We start from the raw sequence: 24781 nt of genomic DNA, 5'->3' as shown, positions 1-24781 counted from the left end.
ATGAGAAAACCAGGTGTCCAAGAAAAAAAAATTGAGAACATTTGGAAAAGCTTTTTGTAAAATGAGTTTTTTCTCCAAGTTGTTTAACCAGTCAAAAGAGCATTTTTCAGCACTGTAATATATAATATACCGGTAAGTGGTTTTCACTTCTGTTATGTACAAGAAATCTTAAGTTCAGTCCCCTACTCTTCCAACTGAAATAATTAAAAAACTCATGACAGTTGTTTGTATGGGGTGCTATCAAAGATAAAGGGAAGTTTTTTAATTCAGGAGTGTCTTTTATATTTTGACATTATCATAAACCTAACTTCTTGGGGAGTCACCCATATTGGTTACCTGTGGTACCTACACATATGCTTAAATCTGTTATCATTTCTATATACAGTAATATAAAGATACTCACTTTTATGTAAACCTGTGAGTAAAAGAGGATTCCCACAGCTAGAATGTGAACAAGGAAGCCAAAAACAAAATTTTCAACATTCATTATAGTTCAGAAACTAACAAATAAATTCGGAGACGTAATTCTAGTGAAAACCGTGTAAGGACAAGCTCTAGACCAAAAATATGATATAAACCAAAATTGGAAGGATCTCCCCAGAACTGAGCTAGTGATTTTGAACAAGTATTTTATAAATAAAGTTGTTTTTTTCAAAATACCCATCTGATGGATTTCAGGTGTAAAATTCCAGTAACTTTTGTCATTTGTCCTGAAAATTCTCATTCATAGCATCCTTTCTTTCATTGTATTACCAACAGTATGATACTTGATATCTGATCTAAGATGTCATTTTCATGTTTCCAAAATGCTAAAAAAAAATTATTCACCAAATTGAAAAAAAAAACATACAATTTTCATTCATCAGAAATGTATTTAATGACATCAGTTAAAACCATATGTTAGATTCACAGAAAACATATTCTATACAGAAGCAGTGTTGGTATAACTGTAATTGGTGGTTGATTAAATGATTTGACTTGGCGCGTGACTGATTCTACCCTGGGGCCGTGTACATCGTCAATACTGCGTCGACATCAAATGCTCGGCTCGTGTCTGATCGTATCTTTTATTGGAGTTGTCAATGTGATATCATAGCATTTATTTCTCGAAAATGTACTGAATAAATGATAGCATTGATACAAAAATTGATTTATTTATTCGTGTATATGGTAAAACCACCTCTCATTGATGTAATTAAAGAAGGAAAATACAAAATTAAGATAAAATTTGAAATAGAAAAAAAAAGCAGGTATAAAAGAATTTTAAAAAGTTGGTGAAATAGAAAGCTGGAGCTGATCGTGTTTGTTTAATGATGCTAAAGTTGTGAGAATGATTATCTTTAAATAGTTGGTGCTCAATAAACATTTTAATAAATTTATGTCAATTTTTTTTTTGGTATTTAGGAAAAAGTCTCATTTTTTATAATATATTATGCAATTCTCTTTTTTTTTATTTTAAAGAGATTCAGAGAGATTTAAGAGGAACATTTTTTTTTACTTAGGGAAAAATTAATGAAAAGCCTGTATAAGATGTAATTATAACTATGTAATATATTAATTAATGTAAAATAGTAGAAGTTAATAGCTCTATAATATTTACTAAGATGAAAAAAATAAACTTCTCATTTTATCAATATCAATGCTATGTTAGCATAGAAAATCTCACATTTTTTATCCTTTTTTTTTTGCATATAAAGTCTTATTTTTGTAAGAATATTAATCACTACCATAAATATACCGTGAAATTATTTAATTTCGGGGAGTAGGGTATGAAACTTCTTTTAGATATGAACTTCTAAGATAAAATGAATGCTATTTTATTTTTTTGTTGGCATTTAATTTGGTAGATTAACATAACCGGGAAATAGATAAAAATTAGAACCACAAATATTGATGATTTCACGGTATAATTTTTCACATCATGTTGCCTTGCTTGCATATATACAACCCTGCAAATCTATGAGATTCAAGAATAACGCAACCAAAGATGTTCAATTCTACATGGTTTAGTTGTTGTTGTTTTTCTCCTTGTCTAAATATAAAAGCCAAAGCTTATAATTTACATTTAAATTTCTCCATCCTGTAACAAGAACAGTTAGAAAGAATAGAGGGAAAAAATGTCTATTTCAATTTTTATAATGAAGAATATATTACTCCATCTTAATTCCAATTGGATATTTTGGAAATTTTTGTAACATTTTCCCAAACATTTGTTAATGTTTTTATTCAAGTATTAGTGCTTTAAAAAGATCGTAATCCGATTCACATAAATGTCAAAGTTAAGAAGATGGTTTGTAAAAGAATATATTGGGGAAGATGGCAGCCCAGGGCTATCCACTGTCAATGATAGAAAGCTAATCTGACAAATTGCAGTCAAGTTATTTAAATATTCGATAACGATACAACTCTGCTCCAAGCTGAATAGAAGAAGGCGGGATTTGAAAGAAAAGGAGGTGTGTCTTTCATCTTTATGTCTGGTTTTGGAATGAATGAGTGATGTGGCGTGTGACCAAGGACTCTTGGAAGTTAAGTATATGTCCCCACGATATTGTCTGCGTAATATTCGTGTCTGACCATAGCTCGATACAGAATTTGCGTGATAGTGCTCTTTTTCTGCAGCGAATAGTTACATTAATTACCCTGAAGTGCGAAATTTTACGATTTAACAATACAAATGTACACGATACATGTATTGACATTCGGGTTATGATTATGATTGGGTTCTTTTAAATGTTTTAAACTATTTTAACGTGATTTATTTGAATAAAAAAATAATCATGATTGTAGATAACCTTTACAACGTGTGGATTTCATAATACTTTTTGCTTCGATTTCTATTATTCGATAAAACAGTAGCAGAAAAAGTTGAAAATAGCAAATAAAAGCGAAAAGTTATACAAATATTGGATTATGTAAAACGGATATAGTCACAGGTATTGGCTGCACACTGGACAAAAATTGATGGTGGACACAATACTCAGTTCCAAAATGTATGCCACTAAACGGAGACGTCGCACTGTCAAAAGGTATGTTCATCTTGAAAATACCCAAATCAAAATTCCGGGAAATAAAACATCTTTTTGGGACAGAATTTTTTTTTTTTGCAAGGACTTGTATAAATATTGATACCTAAAATTTTATTTTAAGCCCAAACTGTAAAGTTTAAAGCTCTGCTGACAGACTTAGCATATTTGTTGTCTTTAATCAGTGAATTGAATAACTTTAAAATCATCATTTTGATTGAATTGTTGAAGTCATGCTATTGAAAAAGAAGCCTCATGCTATTATGAATTGGTCGATGGTTAAACTTCTGTTTAATTATTAATGTTAAATGTTGCAGATTGTCAGATAAAGTAACCAATTCCAATAAATCAAATCCAGTTTGCTCTTTGCAGATTCTACTGAAAATGTTAGTTAACAATTGCAACAGGTTAATGTAAACCAAAAAATTAAAGTCATAGAAACAAACTTTTTTTTCTTGTTTCACTAAGGTTATAATAAAAAGATATTTTAATCTAAAATCTATTTTTTGAAGGGAAATATTTAATTGTATTCACATTCATACTGTTCATTGTTTGGAAAAGAAGAAATATTTATAAGTAAATAAACAATACTAAATACAACTTGTTGGCAAATATCATATTATATTTTATGTAACCCATAAGTTATTATAAAAGAAAAAGCAGCAAAATGCCCACTTTTCACCGTATTCAACAAAATGTATACAGTTTTAAAAGAACCCCCACAAAAAAAAAACTGAATACCAGAGGTCTAATGTTAGAAACATTTTATTTATTTCTTATTTTAAAAAAAAAAAATATTTTCAAATGTTTCTTCCACTGATTATATTTCTTTACAAAATTATCCTGAAACAATATTACACAATATGGCAGAGTCCTTCGTGACGTCATTGAAAATTTTAATAATCTAAGACTTTTGTCAGGATCCTTAAGTTTATGTTCCCTTAAATGTTCTGTAACAACAACTTAAAAATGACCATTTGATTGGTGATAGTTATACAGTAATGATATGATTGAAAATAGGATACTGTTTTATTATAGTGACAGTTTTATGTACATATATACGACAGACATGTACATTAAAGTAGAGAAAATCCCGCCACACAGGCCTATAAGGAACCTTATTAACAGTGAAAAATTTCAACGCAAATACACAATATAAAATATCTTTAAACATTTATTCTAGGTTTTAACCTTTCTGAAAAAGACATGTTTTTAACTTCATTTTATGAATTTCATTTTAAACAATTTTTGGCAAAGATAACCTACAAAACTTCATATAAATAAAAAATATTTTTTGATCTGTTTACTTGATTCATTTTTGCTGCATATACATTAAGACACCTTTACCTTGACACAAAGGTTACATGTAATAATATGTTTTGCATACGCACAACACGTCTGTGTCAATTTAATACGGAATCAATCGTAATCTTTCTGTCACATCTTTATACTGGTATTAAACACCCGACCTCTAAAGTCCTAACTATGAGCAACAATTTGTTAATTGATTAAATAGAACACATTAATTGGAGAACAAAAAAGGATTGCTGATCAATAGTTATCAAAATACAATCATAATTACAACTATCGTGTTTCAAATGTAACGTTTTTCTTACAGTGCATGCAATAATTGAAAACACTTCAATGTATGCCAGAAATATATACTAAATAATACTTATATATTGCCTTATTTTGATGTAGGGTTATTCCCTAAACAGTTAAAAAAAATAGATTAAATTTAATTCTTATGTGATACATTAAGCATGTATTGAAATATTTATTGAAATTAATACGATAAGGTTTTCAGGTACATGGACACTAAATTTGCTCCATTCTTTTTGAGTATGCTTAATATAAAGGAAAAATGTTACCATGCAGTTACTTTAAGTATACAGGGTACTTTAAACAAAAAAATGTACTGGTAATCTAAAATTTAAAAAAAAAATTGAGTTCCATAAGTATGTATTTTGTTATTGTTTGTTCCTGCTTATGTGCTGTTCTTAGTAGTGAAAATAACATAGTTTTGATATTCTTATAACTTTTTTACTTGTTAATGACATTTTGTCTATAAGAAGGTACCCTAAGAATATTAAGTGTGCCAAATAGCAGAATTATCATTTATATTTAGGTTTAACCCGAATGCATGTGTCATATATTTTATTCTTTATTCTATAAGGAAGTTTCCAGACCAGTTTGTTGAAACAAATATTTTTTGAGAGAGAAAAAACAAAACCTTGGTATTCCATCTGTCATTACAGAAAATACCATGATAGCCATCAGCAATTTTACAATTTCCAGTATTGATGAATAAATTGTTATTACCATTTATATCATACCTGATAAATCATACTAATTAAAATTCAAATTACACATCATTTTCCCAATAACATTTTACCGATACTTGAACAAACATGCTGTATTTAGCTCATAAATTCATCTTTATTTTTTAGACAAAAAAAAAGGCTAGCATCGTTCGACAGAATTCTCATAAAATTTTTATTTAATACCAAAGTAATTTGAAATATATTTAAATTTTCATTATTGTCGCGATTTGCTGCTAGTATCATCTGAACAGTCCGATGGCTAATTACTCTGTCAGCCGATTTCTATTTAACCGTCACTCAATTCTTAAACTGCTCCCGAGAGATGAAAGTTAATCTTTCTAACGGGATCCGCAAAAATGGCTACCAACCATCGTCTATTTGTAGTTCGGCTTCACATTGTTTTGACCTAAACATCGTAAAGTAAAATTTCTCATTCTAGCAAGGAAGTGGTTCAGCAAGTTTCGTCGTAAATAATAATAGTTACATTGTCAGGTTATTTCGAACATAATTATTGGGTGTATGAAAATAGTCCCAACGTTATGATGTTGTTTTAGCGATCTTCAGGAAGTGTTTTCATGTAATGAAGAATTTTTTCCAGTGGAACATTCAGATCAATTTTAGTCATAAAATCCTATTTCTTTTTATTTGGATAATTAATTGTTTTGGTATTTGCATATAAGTTCTTTTTTGTTTTTGTCCTGTATTCCATAATTACAAATGTTTAATATCTAACAAACAGTTTCTTAGAATTTTACATGCAATGAGATTCTTAATGATGACATAAGCAATGTTGATAAATTAAAATGTTCACCATATTAGTAAGAAACAGCCATTTTGTGTAATTATCTTTTATAACATTGGAATAGGCAATACAGAGCATTACTTCAATAATAATTTGTGAAAAGTTCCATATTTTAATATGTCATCATTTTTAGGATACTTAGAAGACATTTTTATTTTCTAGAAGCTTTTGCTGGTTCTTTTGCTTGCATGATATGACACATCACAGGTTTGGAATCTCTTTCATAAGATTGTCAGTTTTTTTATGATAAGACGGGGATCACATCCATGTTCCTGTACTTTGTAGTCTCAAAGAAACTATCAGATTCTGTGATTCGACCATAACCAGTACAAAAATATTATATTTAATTCAGATGCAATAAAACATTTTTCACTCAAATGGGATTTTTTTCCCTGCTACTTTTGAAACAATTTACAGTGAAATTTAAGTAACATAAGTGTAAGAAAAAAAACAGAAAATGTTCTCTTATGGCTCTTTAAGTATAATTTTCTTTTTCAAATTGAATAGATAACGTGTTAAATAATTATACAGAAAAACATATTTGTGTAGGTTTGAAAATATTCATTATGTACAAAATGTACTGTCATTAGTGTTAAAGACTCTGTATCATTTTTCAGAAATATGACCTAGAATCAGATGATTGTACACATTTCAAAGTAGTAACTAGTTAAACAGAAACCATATGGTACTCCATCAGTTTATGTATTGTTTCAATGTTTTTAGTAATTCCATATACCACATTAACAATATTTAGGAAAATAGATAAAAACAGTGATTGATTGGAGTGTTTTTCCTGAAATAGTTCCCCTGAACGTACCACATGTCTGACACAGACATTCAGATTTTAGAAGGAGTTATGGCACCTCGAAATGTTTTTATGAAAAGTCCACCTCCAGACTTAGTTATAGCGTGCCAGAAATCATGATTGTGTTGCTTTGAGTTTTGAACTTTGTAATGGAAAAAAAATGAGTTTGCAGGTATCATTCGTTTTTTAGGATCTCATTATTTCTTGGCAGGACTCTGCTTACAAATATTTGTTTTATTTCAACGTTTTAATGCAAGTATTTTAAGATATTGATTTAAGCTATCATACATTATCCAGGATATTATTCTTACTTTAAAAAGGAAACAAATATATTGTATTTTTTATTCATTTTTTCAAGTACAAAAAAAATGTGTTTGTTAATTGAAATTTAAGACAATTCACTGTTTCATATTAAATAACCATTTACTAAATTCATTTTTAACAGCTGATTTCATTCTGACACCTTTTTTTTTCACCAAACAGTCTTGTTACAATCTGGGGTCTGAATTAACTGGCTAACAAGATATTTATTAACGTTGACATTGGAATAATACCCGTCATAAATCTATCATTTACTAGCTCTTTTATCTAATTTTTTACAAAATCATGATCTATGCAATATTTATGCAGTTCTGCTTTGATGGGAACGAAAGAAAGTTTTGTATTGTCTTGTAATCGACTTTAGAAATTAAGGGAAAGAATTGTCAAAGCAATGACCCTTTTAACTGATACGAGCTTTCGGCTTGATCTAACATAATTTGATTACAGAATATTGATTCATAATTCATAATTTCCATATCTAGTTGAAGACGGGAAAATGTTGTATGTTGTTTCCTTAACTTTGATAACTTACAACAGTTTGCCAACTTGCACTCGATATTGTCTTGTATGAATATTTGTTTCTCATTAACCCCTAACGGCTCCCTTGTAGTTTTGTCAGCGGAGAAGTAATAAAGTAGAGCATCTAAAACAGGAACCCCCAGGATGCACGTGAATTATGAGTGAATGTTGTTGTAGTAGCAGCATATCAACAATTTTTAGTGTTATTTTATTCGAGTTTCGTGTTAATTAATTATATTTTTTTTATAGCAAATGCAACATGATTTCTATGATATTGAATTAAAGGTGACATAATGTGAAATCAGCAAGAGCAGTACAAGTTTTAAAGCAGTTTTATGTATGTTCACAACCAGAATGATGAGTAACACTCATTCTCTGGTATTACCGTAGTTACGCTTGCTTTGGATGCACCAAATGAATTTTAAATGCATTTTTTTGACTAGATTTTTGTACTCCCTAAAATTTTTAAATAGTATGATGAATTTCATTTGCTTTTGTCTGTCAGAGTGTATGCTTAAAACATCTTGTGTTATGAACAGGGTTCAAGCTTTTAAAGATGATTTCTCTTAGATATACACAAATGAAGGAAATTTAAAGGGTCATTACTGTTTGTTTATTTTCAATATATACCAAAATTATAATGGAACAGTATTTTGCATGTCCGGTGAATGTAGTTTTAGTTAATTCTATTTTGAACAGATCATCCATGCATTTCCAGCCCTCAGTAGTATTTTACCATGAGCAGTTTTCATCTGATGGGGGGTGGGGTGAAAAAGTATATTTTAACAGACTTTTGCTACTTTGTATCAAGAAAGGCAAACTTTTTTTTTCATTCTGCCATATAAATGATGAAATTATCATACAAGTGATCAAATTTCCATACAAGTGGTCAAACTGCAATACAAGCAGCCACATTGCAATACAATTATTTAAAATACCATACAAGTAGTCAAATTGCAACATAAGTTACCACATTGCAATACAAGTATTCAAACTGCCATACAAGTAGTCAAATTGCAATATGTTGCCACATTGCAATACAAGTATTCAAACTGCCATACAAGTAGTCAAATTGCAATATGTTGCCACATTGCAATACAAATATTCAAACTGCCATACAAGTAGTCAAATTGCAACATAAGTTGCCACATTGCAATACAAGTATTCAAACTGTCATACAAGTAGTCAAATTGCAACATAAGTTGCCACATTGAAATACAAGTATTCAAACTGCCATACAAGTAGTCAAATTGCAATATTTTGCCATATTGCAATACAAGTTTTCAAACTGCATACAAGTGGTCAAATTGCAACATAAGTTGTCACATTGCAATACAAGTTTTCAAACTGCCATACAAGTAGTCAAATTGCAATACAAGTATTCAAACTGCCATACAAGTTGTCAAATTGCGATATAAGAAGTCAAATTGCAATACAATTAAGTGATCAGATTACGATACAAATGATTGGATTGCCAACTTTGTATAATAATCTCATTTCTCAAAGACACTCAAAAGATTCATTATATGCTATGCATTGTGCAGTGTCCTGGAGAAGCTTTTGGTTGTGACACTACAATGTTCCCTGTCCTTATAGTACTAGCAGTCAGCCAAAAGTCTAGCATTACACATTTCTCCATCTGTTGTTACTAATTTGTTTTAGTTATTGTCCATACTCCAATCTAATTAGATTAATATTTGTACATTGTTCAATAAATCTAATAAAATTAGATGTAATTTCATTCAACAATAGGGAGCTAAATGATTACAAAAGCGTAAAGATAAGTGTGGACATTTTTCAATATGGCACACGTTGGTCAGCTAAAATCTATTTACTGATATAAATGAGCTGCTGTTATCATCATGGCCATCTTCTCCCCAAGTGGACAACTGACCGCTCTGGGCTACTGGCTCGATTTCTATTGAGTGGTGATAATGCAATGAACACCTAATTAGCAATGGTCACCCAGCGAACAGTTGGTGGTCAGGTGGTCAATAAAAGCGGCAGTTTCCTTATGGTTGGTTTGAATTAGAATTTTATAAAACGGATCTTTTTCTTCAATCTCAGGCAGATTACAAGACTTAAAAGTGTCCTTAGTATTAAAAGTTGTTTTAATTAGTGTGTAATGGGTGCTTACAAGAAATTAATAATTGAAACCTTATACAGGTTTCTGTTGTTGAAAAATTTCATATATTTTCACCAAAAATATGAGGACTTAACTGCAAAAAAGAAACAACAACAAAAAAAACAACAAACAAACAGCTCTTAATTACTTATAAAATCAAAAGGGAACAAAATATATTTTCTAATAAAGCTTGATTGTTTATCATTTAAATGAAAATTTCAATAGGGAGCACAGGTCAGATTGAAGACTTTTGAGTACATATAACTTTTACAGCAAAACTTTGATTGTTCTATTAAAGGTCTCAAGGGGACAGAAAGATGCTGAAGTTATCCAGGGGTTTCAAACAATCCAAACATAGGGTAACCTTAGTGCAAAGAAATGGATAACTGCTTCTTTTTGTCAGTGCAGTTATCCACTTTTTGCACTGGGGTGATAGATTAGAAAGGAAAGGTAAAGAAAACAACATGGTAGTACATGAGTGTATGACCCAGAATGCTCAAGCCATTGACAGTGTCAAGCTAAGCAATGTTACACAGTAAGGGGGTAAGAAATATATAATGAAATCATATTAAAATTTGCAAATGTCCAATGTTTTCATGTTTTATGTGTTAACAAATCATGCCCTTGGCCAATTTTAACTAAAAGCAGGTGCAAGGAAACAACTGACCAGTGGTCAGTATGTATGGACCTCCTTGCAAGGACGGGGTCTGTAATTAGTACCCTATAAAGCTGAATGACAGTGTTGTGGTCAGTTTATAATGGTGATTGTCAGGCTATTGTCGGGTGACTTATGGCACCTTGTTAACAAACAGAAGGGTCATAAAATTGACAAGATTGTGCCAAAAGGTTTTCAAGAAATTAAACTCCTACATTTTACCAATTACAGGGACTGGGTCATCTTTTGTCTATAAGACTTTGATGTATTTTTGGTATAATAGTATCATATCTGAAAGGAATCCTGTTATGTATAGATGGTCAGAAATTAAATTCAAAGTTGTCAAAGATGGGACAGTTGAAAAATTTCAAAGTCCAGTAATTTTCATGAAATAAAATTTAATAGATCCAGCTCTTTAACAGTGTTAAGGTTTATATTAAGAGTGTGTTTTAAAAACATTATTCACTAATAATAACATATGTTGTGTAGAACAAAAAATTACAACAATGCTGCCATCATCAAGTATAACTCATTTGTGTATAGATATAGTTTAGATAAAACGTTCTTTTTGTTATTAAGTTTTCATGACATATTAACTAGTCTAGTTGACTGCTTCCTTGATTTCTGACCAGTACTCACACCTTTGTGAGGCAGTGTTCATAGTCCACTCTCACTTGGATTTAACCAGTGTATCTGGAGTCCAAGACCATATAGAACAAACTGGGACAATTTCAAGAATATTCTACACTTTTCATAGCCATGAGCAGTATAAGTAGCAGTATGATTCAGTGTATAATAATTTCAGACCGGTGTTTTACATTGAACGTCTTTAAAAGTTAAAATAATCCTCTTTTTTTTTGCTCGCTTTTAAAGTTTTGAGTAGTATAATTAGGATGTAAATACTTCCCATTAGCGTCCTACCCCTCTCTGCTGTTTGTTTATGATGTAAATAAAAACTACTAACAAATCAAACATATTAAGGGTATCGGTTACAACATAAACGGAAATGTTTACCCACAAAGTAACAAAATTGTCGTCAAATATGTGTAACTAATAGAATATGAACTAGCCTAAATACAAAAGACTTTGTATTATCTACGGACGATATTGTCCCGATCGTACAAAAAGGCGTAGATTTAGTTCTGACATTACGACCTAAAAATTGGAACATCATATTTTCCTTGCTATTCATTGAGACGAAAGTCTGATAAAGTTTACAAAATAAGCGACATTTTATCTCAAAGAATGCTCTAATTTTACAATAGAAGAAAATTCTTTTTGTTTGCGATTGTGAATAGATTATTCTTATAGTAGGCAAAGGAGGACATGAATTGTGTTTCGAGACTGAAAACTAAAATAGTTTTACCTGAAAAGACGATAATTATAAAAAAATTGCAATTGTGCTTAAGAGGTATTACGTCATTTTCAAATTTCCACACTCAAAAGTCCTAAATTTGTCAAGATGCTCGTAATGTTTTCATGAATTTTTTAGAACACAGACATATCTTGCAATATGTGTTATATATGACTAATGTATTATAAGTAATTGAATGAATGTCCCATTGTTTATTTTCTATGCAAAGTACAAAATTGTATTTTTCATTGATGCTGAGGATTTTTTATTTTTGCATCAGATATACAGTCAGGTCAAGTACTTTTAGTATATATCTTATAGAAGACCACTGTCAATTTATACATTTATTGACAATATTCAACATTAGCTTTCCAAGATAAAGCTTCTATTTTCTCCCAGCAGCACATATACTATATTAATGAAGGCTGAAAATTGATTGTTTTAATGAAGGGAATTAATATTTTCTACAAGAGCAGATTTAGGCGTAGAAACAGACATATTTGTGAAGAATTAATTTTTGCTATTTTTTTGCGTTTTGTTATTTAGCAAAAAATTTCCTCGCCAAAAATTAGATTTCAATTAATTTATGGGAATAATTAAATATATACAACTCATGACTGATGTTATTTGATTGTGTAAAGTTCTGTGTATCTTGTAAATATAAGGTAGAAAATGTAAAAAATTATATCACATAAATATGAATATGTTTGTGCTGGTCCAGATCACAAACGTATTTAGAAATTGTAGATTATATACACTCCCTTGCATCATGCAGTCTTAGAACTCACAGGCTCTAAAAATAGCTTTATAATGTCTTAAATTCAGCATATAATAATTCAGAGGTTTTCTTCAAATCTATCATTATTATAGTTTGATGGTGGGTTATTAAATCTGCATTCGTGGACCCACGCAGCAAGACCAATATATGACAGTTATGAATTAAAACATAAAAAGAATACTGGTGTTTCAAACATGACTTCTAGACAGATTTCCAGATTTTGAGACAACTGTATCATTTGCCTAGTGCCCCTACGGGTATGTGATAATAGTGTGATTTAAATTCATTTTGAAACCTACCCTCTAATTATCACTGACAATTTGTTCGAACCGCAAACACTGTTGTTTGCCCTAGGGGTAGAGACATTTTTTTGATAATGCAGTAGCCTAGCGAGGACATATCGGCGATAGACACTCTAACACATGTGTCGTTAACACATCTCAGTATGCTGGTAGTAATCATAACCTCTGTAAAACAAATAACCGTCATATTATAGAAAATGTTCACATGGCATTACCATCCTAGAATAACAAAAAATACATGCTCGTACTTCAAATTATTGTCATCATTAATGTTAAGAGCTGAAAAATTGGCTTTATCGTGGACACTTTCACCATATTGTAAGATATGTTTCATATCTTGGTGAACTGAATGAACAACATTCGGCATAATCTGATGACAAAGTTCAACAAACTGAGAGTGAGCATGTGCATGAACCTTTTGTTTTCATATTTCCAGAACCAAGAAAAATTAAGTGGCTTTATCTATAAATGATTGTGGATTGTGTCATAAAAAAGACTTACAATTCCAGCTCTGTGGACAGAGAAAAGAGCTTTTTAATTTGCTTGTATTTATATTTGATTTAAAAGTTTTTTTGTTTTTTATCCTTAGCTTTTATACCTTTATTAAGATGACAGCATGACTCTGTTTTTACTTTTTCTAACAGGCTGAAACATTCTAAATCTTGTATTTTATATTGCTATAAAGTTTCCAGGTTCAACAGTGTTGAAATTGTTTTTGTTCCTTGGACCAATTTTGACAGTTAATCAAGCTTTGTAAAGGACACAAAACAAATCACCCCACCCATAAAATTTAAAACCTGTATAATTACAGGAAGAAAATGAAAAATGGTAACAAAAGTTGCAAATGGTTAAAAAGACTATACATGAAGTTTCTTTTTTCTAATTTTCTTGCCATTTTGTTAAGTTTGTGGTGATTGCACCTTACCGAGGTAGCACTAAGGGTGTGTTCATGGGTGACTCACTTAATCATGTATGACACTCCTTGCAGGGATCTTACTATTTGTATTGCACTTTATTTTCATGTGATACAAGGAAACTTTTTGTCTTGATGGGCTCAAACTCAGTGGAGATCAAAATTGAAACTTCAGGTTTTAGGGGCAGGCAATTTTTCCACCAGACCTGTGGTCTAGGTATTCAACAGACGAATTTCATGCAAAGATTTTGTGCCATAATCAACATGCAAGAAACTTAATAAAGCAGACAACAGTTGTATAACATATTCATTAAACTGCATATATTTATACCAATTATCTCTTCTAATTAATGTAAATGTAAATGAGTACAAAAAGTAAAGCATCATTATTTTATATTTTTGGAAATGTCTGCTTATTCTGTGTCATTAAAATTTTATTATAAATGTGGGGAGTGACTGTTGACAGACACAGTGTAACATAAGCAACATGGTTTGCTTCTTAGTTCAAATGTAAATGTGCTTATAACTGTGGAGGGACACCTGTTGTCCAGCATATGTCTGAAAGTTTCATAGGGCTAAACTGTATTAGTTGACTGCAAATGTTTTCTTTGAAGGCAAGATTCTTTATAGATTTTACCTTTCCAGGTGAAACACCTCTCTACAATAAACAAATTTTGACCTGGGAAAACTTCCCATTAGGGAAACAATCTATGGGTCTTTCTTTCCCTCATTCCCATATGGGAAACTTGATACTAAATCTTCCCATTCTGGAAGCAAAATTACCATTTTTCACTTGTTTCTTTCAAAAAGCCTTCTAGATAATATAGATGTGAACCTGGAAGATTTTTCTAAATTTCTGTTGTTCATAATTTTTAATTGTCCAAAAAATAACTTCATAGATTGTTTCCCAAGTAGGTAGTTTCCCTACTATTGACAATGGGCAAAGTTAAGTATTTCCTAGACGTGATATACTGTAGCCTACTTTATATAAAGGTATATTATTGTCTTAAAAATTATATTTCACGAATCTTTTAAAACCGAAATTACATATATCACAAAATTTAATGTCATGCCTGAAGATTACGATTTTCAAAAATAGATATATTAAATTCAATTCTTTTAATATGATCAGCCAAAAAAGACTTTTTTCAGATAAGTAACTTTATAAATGAATCCAAAAATGGAAAATTTGGTCCACAAAAATGATACAAAAATCTGTGATGTAGGTCTGGGTATAAAAATTTTTTTAATGATTTTAATCTGTTCGTGAGCTTCTTTGGCAGATTGCAAGATAATGAAGTAATTAACCGGCTGTAGGCGTATGTCTGCAAGTGTCATGCTGCTCTACACACTTGCACCTTTTATGAAAGACATTTAATTGGTACTAGATTGATAGTTAACTGAACATTTAGTCAAATGTAAATATTTTTACAAAGACATGTTTGTTTCCTAAAGATTTAGATAAAACAGTTTTACCTTGATTTGAGTTTTCTGATAAATGGAATGACTTGTAACAGTACTTGCTTTAATACTTAACTATTTTTTTCATATAATTATGTCATTTTGATCCCTTTAATGTTTGAATATTTGGAAATTTGCAGGATAAAATACAGCTTTGATTTTAGTTGTAATTATTTCTCACTTTGTTTTCTTGTTGGTCCATGTTTATTACCGACAGTTTCCATTTCATTTAAGTCTTCAGAGTTCATCCAGCAACTGTTACAAAGTCTGCTCATTCAGTGGTTATTTCAGTAATAAGTCTTCTAGATTTTTTTTTTCAAAAAGGTAGGGGAAAACAGTCTAGGAATACAACCTTGCCATTGGTCAATTTTAATCCTTAATCTTTTAGACACAACCAATCAGGTGTGAGGGACTTTGGGACTGGTTTCCAAAATCAGTTGTTAGTTTCTGACCCAGGTTTTTCAAGAGTATATATTAAAAGTTAGCATATATGTCTTCACATCCTAGAAGAACACTATCAATATTTATGCTAAAATTCTGTTCCAGAATTAAAGAAAAATCCTTTGAATTTATTGACTTAAAAAAGACTTTTTTCCTTCTTTAATTTCTTTGTTAATATTTAAAAAGAAAAAAATGATAACTTTTTACCAGCAATTCATGATATTTGAACATTTCTTTTGTACTACCTTAAACCAGAAATACTCATTTCTTAAATAATTTTAACAGTTTACAAGGATAGGCCCTATTGTTCTATAATCACATTTGATAATCTTCATGTAGACAAAAGATTAAAAACCCTAATTATTGAACACCTGTACGGCTCAAATCATTTGTAAGTCAATGTCACAAAAAAACCTTATACCAGCTGATTATAGAGAATAAGGAGTTGTAATATTTTGACACATTCTTCGATAATTGAACACAAGGACAATTTAAGGATCAGTTTACGGGCAATCATCATTGTGTACAGACGATTGATCTGCTGGAATGACTCACGTGGAAAGGAACTGACTTGCCTTTTGGACAAATTTAATAATCAGCAAAAAATGTATACATTTATCTAATGCATGGTACCTATTTTATTAGAGTGCACCTTTGGAGTTAACCAAAATTACACCATTATCATGATCGTATGTGAAATATCCTTAAACCCTTAGCAATAGAAACATAATAATATTTGAGGTAATGAAGGCATTCAACCCCTCACACTACTTGTGGACTTCCTCAGTGGGCACCTGCAACTGCCCAAAATCTAGCATTTTATCCACAGGAGGATATCCAAACTCCTACCTTGCCATATGAGGTCTGTATTTATGTCAAAACTGTTTAAGATCTAGGCATTCATGATGAATCTAAGTGTTCTTCAACCTAATGTGTAATCAGTGTATGTATGACGATAATAAAACCAGAACACGTCATAATTTCCCTGCAGTTCTTTATGTATTACAAGTTTTTCTAGTTCTCTAGTCAGCAGCTGAAGTCACATGAATTGCATTTAAGTTCCCTTCTGACCATGTGTCACACCAAGACTAAGTCAGTGAAAGCAGTAGTTTAGTGGCACTGTATGGCAATTGTGTGTCATGATTTCTACTTTGATATAAATATTGAAAGTGTGCTACCTTAAATTTTTTTTATCTATTTGTCATAGAGTTCTTTGACAATTTAGGTAAAAGGGTGATCATTTTATTTAAGGATCAATCTTTCGTTCATTCTGTCCATGTTTAAAAATACTAAAATGCTCTTTGCCATAGTTGCATGCAGCCATTAAAAGTTTTTGAAAATCAGTTGTTAAACAATTATTTCTGAAGTGTAATTTATCTGAGTGTTTATATACTATAAATGCAGATGTTTTCTCACCCAAGACTTGGTTCAGAAGTTAAAAACTGAGGTTGGAGACCAGTCCAGCCATTGGTCAATTTCAAGACAGCTCAGAATCAGCTAACCAGATGTTGGAACTATTTTATGAGGTTATACAAAATAGAAAATAGTTTTAACAGTATCATTAGCTACTGACCTTTGTCTTGTATATTAAAGTGTAACTGAAAGTTTTGATGACATAACTTGACTGGGTAACAGATCACCATTTACTGGCTTTAAGATATCAGAATTCTAATAAATCTAGTAGGATAATTGTTTTATTATCAGTCTTCTTTATAAGATGATACAAAAGATGTTGGCAAATGAAAACATTTGTCATCTTTCAGAAGAATCCTGTGACAGTATAAATTTGTTGGCCTTTTTTTCTGTCTCAGTTACCGTTAGATCTCGGCAGGAAGTCGTGTATTGGTGATGACGGGTGTCTGTTTCGACATACTCGTTGAGCCGTACCACCATTTTGTTACATATGATACTTGATATTCCGTACTCACTAGGGGATGAGACCTTTAACCTTTGCCTATTGTACGGTGGATAACTTTTGGAAAAAGATATGTTCAATTTGTTTTTGAAAAGCCCTGCCAATCTGTCATGTTTTCATTGAGTCGCCATGGAGTAAATAGAGATATAATTGCCGATCTATTCATCCCTGAAAATGCTGACACAGATTGATGTAGGTTTGCACAAAACAGATTGTCTTTTTTGTTGTTGAAGAAACCTATTTCAGGCTTTTTCTTTGTAACACAAGACTTGAAGTCTCACAAATATTGGAAATGCTCTTTTTTATTGTTATGTCATCTATTTCATCATTTTATTACGTTTTGTTCAATTATCAATGTGCCATATTCTTTTTCATTGTATACATACCTTTTCATATCATTGTACAGAATTATTCACATATATCATTTTGATAAAGTAGGTTTTTTCACAATACATGTAGTGACATCATGTTTCTCATTGCAAAGAAAGTCTATCATAATTTTGACATCATGTTTCTCATTGCAAAGGAAGTCTGTCATAATTGTGACATCATGTTTCTCATTGCAAGGAAAGTCTGTCATAATTGTGACATCATGTTTCTCATTGCAAGGAAAGTCTGTCATAATTGTGACATCATGTTTCTCATTGCAAGGAAAGTCTGTATTATTTGTGACATCATGTTTCTCATTGCAAAGGAAGTCTGTCATAATTTTGACATCATGTTTCTCATTGCAAGGAAAGTCTGTCATGATTGTGACATCGTGTTTCTCATTGCAAGGAAAGTCTGTCATAATTGTGACATCATGTTTCTCATTGCAAGGAAAGTCTGTCATAATTGTGATATCATGTTTCTCATTGCAAGGAAAGTCTATCTTAATGATGGCATCATGTTTCTCATTGCAAAGGAAGTCTTTATTATTTGTGACATCATGTTTCTCACTGCACAGAAAGTCTATCTTTTGACTTCATGTTTCTCAATCCATGGAAAGTCTATCTTAATTGTGACATCATGTTCTTTATTGTTAAACAGGTTTTCTGAACTGATGGATCATGTTTTTCATTGCATGTGATAGCATTTTTCTTGTTGTTATGTAGGTTTCTTAATCACCCTCATTGTCATGTTTTATTAATTGTGACTTCATATTCCTTACTGATATATAGCTGTATCTCTATAGTTGCTTCATCAGTTTTATGTGCCCAAAGACACTTGGAACCTTTAAAATGTTTTGACATATGAATCTGAAACTTGAAAGGCCCCTTGCTTTGGGCATATTAATTGCTCCGTTCAGCCATGCTCTTGTTCTTTTTCATGTTTTTCATTGTTCGGTGTGACATTATGTTCCTTATTGATATTTAGGTTTATCTTCATTTTCTCATTGTAAACACTGAAACAAGATTGTTTGGCATTTCCATCATCTTGTTTCATATCATTGGGATATAGCATTTTGTAATGATATTTCTTATTGATTTATCAATTTGTAGACAATCTTAAATTACAAATACATGTGCTGTCAGCTTTTTTTTAAAGATGATACAAAACTTTGTTATTCATTTCCAAAAAATATCCACCATAAATGAGACAAAGATATGCAAATTAGGGTCCTTATGATCAAGCCAAGAAAAGGTGTGGAAGATATTCTAAGTGGTGAGAATGGATGGGCCCCTCGAGACATCTTTACCAGCATCTTTAGTAAAACCACAATCATTTCTTTGTGGATTTTACTGAGTTTTATTGCCTGCCGATCTTATTTATTCCTTGCCAATTAATTGGAAGAACTGAAATTTCATTGGCTAATATGTTTAATGCTCCTAAAGGAATACAAAGAAGGTGTGCACTTCTTAGCAGAAAGTGTTATATATAAGAGAGGGTATCAAGATTTGCAGAAATTACTGACACCATTTTGTGTTTATGTTAGTGAGGTGATTTATAGTATTTTTTCTGTATTTTTTTATATTTAGTTAAAATTGCCCATCTCGAAATTAGTACCATTTGTTTTAAGATGCTAAATGTTCTTGAGAAAATTTAACATTTGTAGTTTAAAAATTTCTTATAAATTCCAAAACTTTAATTGTGTAAGAATATTTTAGAAATTTCGCTTGTTGTTAAATAGAAATATTAATCCAAAACCAATGTCTTTACAAGAAATATTAATCCAAAACCAATGATGTCTTTACAAAATATACTTGATATTTTGAAATTTTGCTATCAAATAACTTTTTCTTGCACACCGTACTGGCGTTTCTGCTGATTTTACCCATGCTGGCAAAAACATGCCAGATGACTCTTGTGTTGTTATAACAACTAGCGATTCATGCATTGAATATGTAAGATACGAAAAAAATCAGGTACCTTGATAGTTTCTCTCCATTCCTTATAGTATATTTCTCGATTCAAAATACGTTATTTTACGGTAAGAACATACTGTTATGCTACAAACGATAAAACTAAAGGGGAACTTTGTTATTGTGCGTCACTGAAACGTCATGATGTCACTTCTGCTTACGGACGTTAATTTTTCGCGCTTTATGTACATACTCTACTACAAGAAAGAGTACATTTCTATTTGCTTTATTTATTTCTTTTATTTTTTGTAAAATACGGTATGCAAAAAAAAATCTGTCAGAATAAAATGCTTATATGTATACAATATGCAAGAAAAAATATCAATCATGTGTTTACGAATTGGATAGAAATATCCTTCCCTCGGCCACCTGCGCATTGGCGGTAACGAGGCTAGATTCGTAAACGCATGACAGATATTATTAGTCAAGACTTCTGTTACCAAGTCAACTATTCCTAGTGCTCATGCAAATGTCATATCTGTAGATAATGTTGCTGCTGCACCTTCATACCAATCATGTCACTTCAAGGTTTTGTTTAAATATCATGTCTGTAGATACTGTTCCAGTTGTAGTAACTTTACCAAATCATGTCATATATATATATTCCTTAGATAATGACGACTTTGTTAAATCATGCCATTCTAAGGAGCATAGCGACTTAAATTTATCAAATCATGTCATTAATGGGCATAGTGACTTTACCAAATCGTGTCATTCTTAGGATCATACCAGATCATGTCTTTCCTAGGAATATATATAGACATTTTACCAAATCACATCACTCCAAAGATCCAAAGAATGTAGTGTTTTTACCAAACTATGCCTCTCACTGGAACACAGTGTTTTAACCATATGATGTCATGAATGAATTGCCAAATCATGTCATTACCAAATCATGCCATTCAAATTGTACCAAATAATGTCACATTTTAAATTAACCTGAAGATAAAATGTTCCTGCAGTTATGTAAGAATTGCTGTAACCTGCATTAATTCTATATGTCTGATATTTAATACTTAAATAACCTTTGAGAATAATATGGACTATACAGTAGCAATTTGCATTGCAGGCAATTCATAACAAGTCTACATTCATCATTTCTATAGTTCTCTATCCCTTTTAGCTTGGAAGACATTTTCGATAGAAGATAGATGGATCTATTGCATGTCTCACCGCCATTTTGTACCAAGAAATATATCGTGATGTAGAAACCTTCATATTCACACAGGCTATGCTCACAGTAATGCAGGAATAATATTATTTTTGTCTGTGTTTGACTGTTTGTGAACTCAGTTCTTTTTTAGTTCAATGTTAAAAGTTTAAAATTTCAATTTTGAACAGAAGCATTTGCCTAAAATTCCAATTAATCAAATGACAGATTGGGAAAGTATTTAAATTAAGTAAAATGGATGGTTGCTCTATATTTCAGCTTTGTGTTCAAATGTACAGATGAGGATGAGTAGAGTTTAACTTTTAATCCCTAGGTAGTAGGTTTAAATCGAGTTTGAATTCAGTTTTTTTTGTTTTTAAAGTTTAAATCTAAGTGCCAGTACCAAAAGCATTTATTAAGGGGTGTGAAAATTCATTTATCCCAAAAATACCATAATAAGGTTTTAGCTTGTTTTAATCAATCAACAAAAAACCTTAAGAATTTGAGAATCAGTCTATGTGACTTTTCATTGGTCAGTTTCAAGATTATGCTTAGTAATAGTCAGTCAAATAGCGAAGTAGCAGACTGTGAGGCAAACATCCATAAGACTTAGAGTATAAAGGCTTTATTCAATCTTAGAAAGCTCATAAAACAAACTCTTATTAATTTGATTAGAAAATTTCACTTGAGAAGATCATCGTTGTTTCCAGTTTCAGACAAAATTTATATAGTTGTTTTAACATAATTCTAGCTCTTTGATGATTCTTGAGACAGTCCACTAGAAGAGAAAGTCATACCTTTCACACATACATGTATCTGGATTTATTTTCTGCATTTTTTCAACTCTGACTTTTATTATTTCTCTGTTGTAGCCACTATTTTAAGGTGACCAACAAGATTGTATTCATTTTGAATGTTGACAAGCTTTACTCCCCTCCCCGTGAGTGTAAAGTTTGTTTTTATCACCACATAATTATATAGCAGTATGGTATGAAACAGCAAATTTCCATTCGAAGTCATAGAAGCACTGGTTGAACTGAAATGATATTTTGGCATGGTGATTTTAAGTATTCTTTTGGCCAAAACATTCTGCTTAGCCTTATTTCCCTTTTCTCCTCTTAGTGGTTTTACCTCCTCACTGTTTAGTGCTGCATCTTCTCTCTGCTTAGCGCTGCCCCTTCTCTCTGCTTACCGGTAGTTGAGTTACCTCCTCACTGTTTAATGGTTCTCCCACTCTCTGCTTAGTGGTGTTACCTCCTCAGTGTTTAGTGGTTCTCCCTCTCTCTGCTTAGTGCTGTTACCTCCTCACTATTTTGTAGTTCCCCTCTCTCTGCTTAGTAGTATTACCTCCTCACTGTTTAGTGTTCCCCCTTCTCTCTGTTTAGTGGTGTTACTTCCTCATTGTTTAGTGGTTTTCCCTCTCTCTGCTTAGTGGTGTTACCGGTACCTTTTCAGTGTTTAGTGTCTCTCCCTCTCTCTGCTTAGTGGTATTACCTCCTAACTGTTTAGTGGTTCTCCCTCTTTCTGCTTAGTTGTGTTACCTCCTCACTGTTTAGCGGTTCTCCCTCTCTCAGCTTAGTTGTGTTACCTCCTCACTGTTTTGTGGTTTGGACTCTCTCTCTGCTTAGTGGTGTAACCTCCGTACTGTTTAGTGGTTCTCCCTCTCTCTGCTTAGTGATGTTACCTCCTCACTGTTAAGTGATTCTCCCTTTTTCTGCTTAGTGGTGTTACTTCCTTATTGTTTAGTGGTTTTCCCTCTCTTTGCTTAGTTATGTTACCTCCTCACTGTGTTGTGGTTCTCCCTCTCTCTGCTTAGTGGTATTACCTCCTCACTGTGTTGTGGTTCTCCCTCTCTCTGCTTAATGGTATTACCTCCTCACTGTTTAGTGGTTCTCCCTCTCTCTGCTTAGTGGTATTACCTCCTCACTGTTTAGTGGTTCTCCCTCTCTCTGCTTAGTGGTATTACCTCCTCACTGGTTAGTGGTTCTCCCCCTCTCTGCTTAGTGGTATTACCTCCTCACTGTGTAGTGGTTCTCCCCCTCTCAGCTTAGTGGTATTACCTCCTCACTGTGTAGTGGTTCTCCCTCTCTCTGCTTAGTGGTGTTACCTCCTCACTGTTAAGTGGTTTTCCCTTTTTCTGCTTAGTGGTGTTACTTCCTCATTGTTTAGTGGTTTTCCCTCTCTCTGCTTAGTGGTGTTACCTCCTCACTGTTTAGCAGTTCCCCCTTTCTCTACTTAGTGGTGTTACCTCCTCACTGTTTAGCAGTTCCCCCTTTCTCTACTTAGTGCTGTTACCTCCTCATTGTTTAGCGGCTCTCCCTGTCTCTGCTAGTGGTATTACTTTCTCACTGTTTAGCGGTTCCCCCTCTCTCTACTTAGTGCTGTTACCTCCTCACTGTTTAGAGGTTCTCCCTCTTTCTGCTAGTGGTATTACCTCCTCACTGTTTAGCAGTAACCCCTCTCTCTACTTAATGGTGTTATATTGTCATTGTTTAGCGGTTTCCCCTCTCACTACTTAGTGCTGTTACCTCCTCACTGTTTAGCAGTTCCCCCTCTCTCTGCTAGTGGTATTACCTCCACACTGTTCCCTCTCTCTGTTTAGTGGTATTACCTCCTCACTGTTTACTGGTTCTCCCTCTCTCTGCTAGTTGTATTACCTTCTCACTGTTTAGCGGTTTCCCCTCTCTCTACTTAGTGCTGTTACCTCCTCACTGTTTAGCAGTTCTCCCTATCTTTGCTAGTGGTATTTACCTCCTCACTGTTTAGCAGTTCCCCTCTCTCTGCTAGTGGTATTACCTCCTCACTTTTAGCAGTTCTCCCTCTCTCTGCTAGTGGTATTACCTCCTCACTATTTAGCAGTTCTCCCTCTCTCTGCTTAGTGGTATTACCTCCTCACTGTTTAGCGATTCTCCCTCTCTCTGCTAGTGCTGTTACCTCCTCACTATTTAGCAGTTCTCCCTCTCTCTACTAGTGGTATTACCTCCTCACTGTTCCCTCTCTCTGCTAGTGCTGTTACCTCCTCACTGTTTAGCAGTTCCCCCTTTCTCTGCTAGTGCTGTTACCTTCTCACTGTTTAGCAGTTCCCCCTCTCTCTGCTAGTGCTGTTACCTCCTCACTGTTTAGTGGTTCCGCCTTTCTCTGCTAGTGGTATTACCTCCATACTGTTCCCTCTCTCTGCTTAGTGGTATTACCTCCTCACTGTTTACTGGTTCTCCCTCTCTCTGCTAGTTGTATTACCTCCTCACTGTTTAGCGGTTCCCCCTCTCTCTACTTAGTGCTGTTACCTCCTCACTGTTTAGTGGTTCCCCCTTTCTCTGCTAGTGGTATTACCTCTATACTGTTCCCTCTCTCTGCTAGTGGTATTACCTCCTCACTGTTTACTGGTTCTCCCTCTCTCTGCTAGTTGTATTACCTCCTCATTGTTTAGCAGTTCTCCCTCTCTCTGCTAGTGGTATTACCTTCTCACTGTTTAGCGATTCTCCCTCTCTCTGCTAGTGCTGTTACCTCCTCACTGTTTAGCAGTTCCCCCTCTCTCTGCTAGTGGTATTACC

The 24781-nt window shown here is 32.5% G+C and overlaps 1 protein-coding gene across 1 annotated transcript in view; it reads left to right on the top strand.

The window, feature by feature from the left end:
• The first annotated feature begins 2505 nt into the window (after positions 1 to 2505).
• The window catches only part of LOC128556480 (uncharacterized), a 71222-nt gene continuing 48946 nt past the window's right edge, over positions 2506 to 24781 (top strand). Inside the window, exon 1 of the mRNA XM_053541782.1 lies at positions 2506 to 3026. Coding sequence (XP_053397757.1) covers positions 2962 to 3026 — 65 coding nt within the window. The 5' untranslated portion in view covers positions 2506 to 2961. The remainder of the gene's footprint in view (positions 3027 to 24781) is intronic.

This window comes from Mercenaria mercenaria, chromosome 4 (assembly GCF_021730395.1).
Source record: "Mercenaria mercenaria strain notata chromosome 4, MADL_Memer_1, whole genome shotgun sequence".
NCBI lineage: Eukaryota > Metazoa > Mollusca > Bivalvia > Venerida > Veneridae > Mercenaria > Mercenaria mercenaria.
Note: the sequence above shows the minus strand (reverse complement) of the source record. Positions and strands in the feature narration are given on the sequence as shown.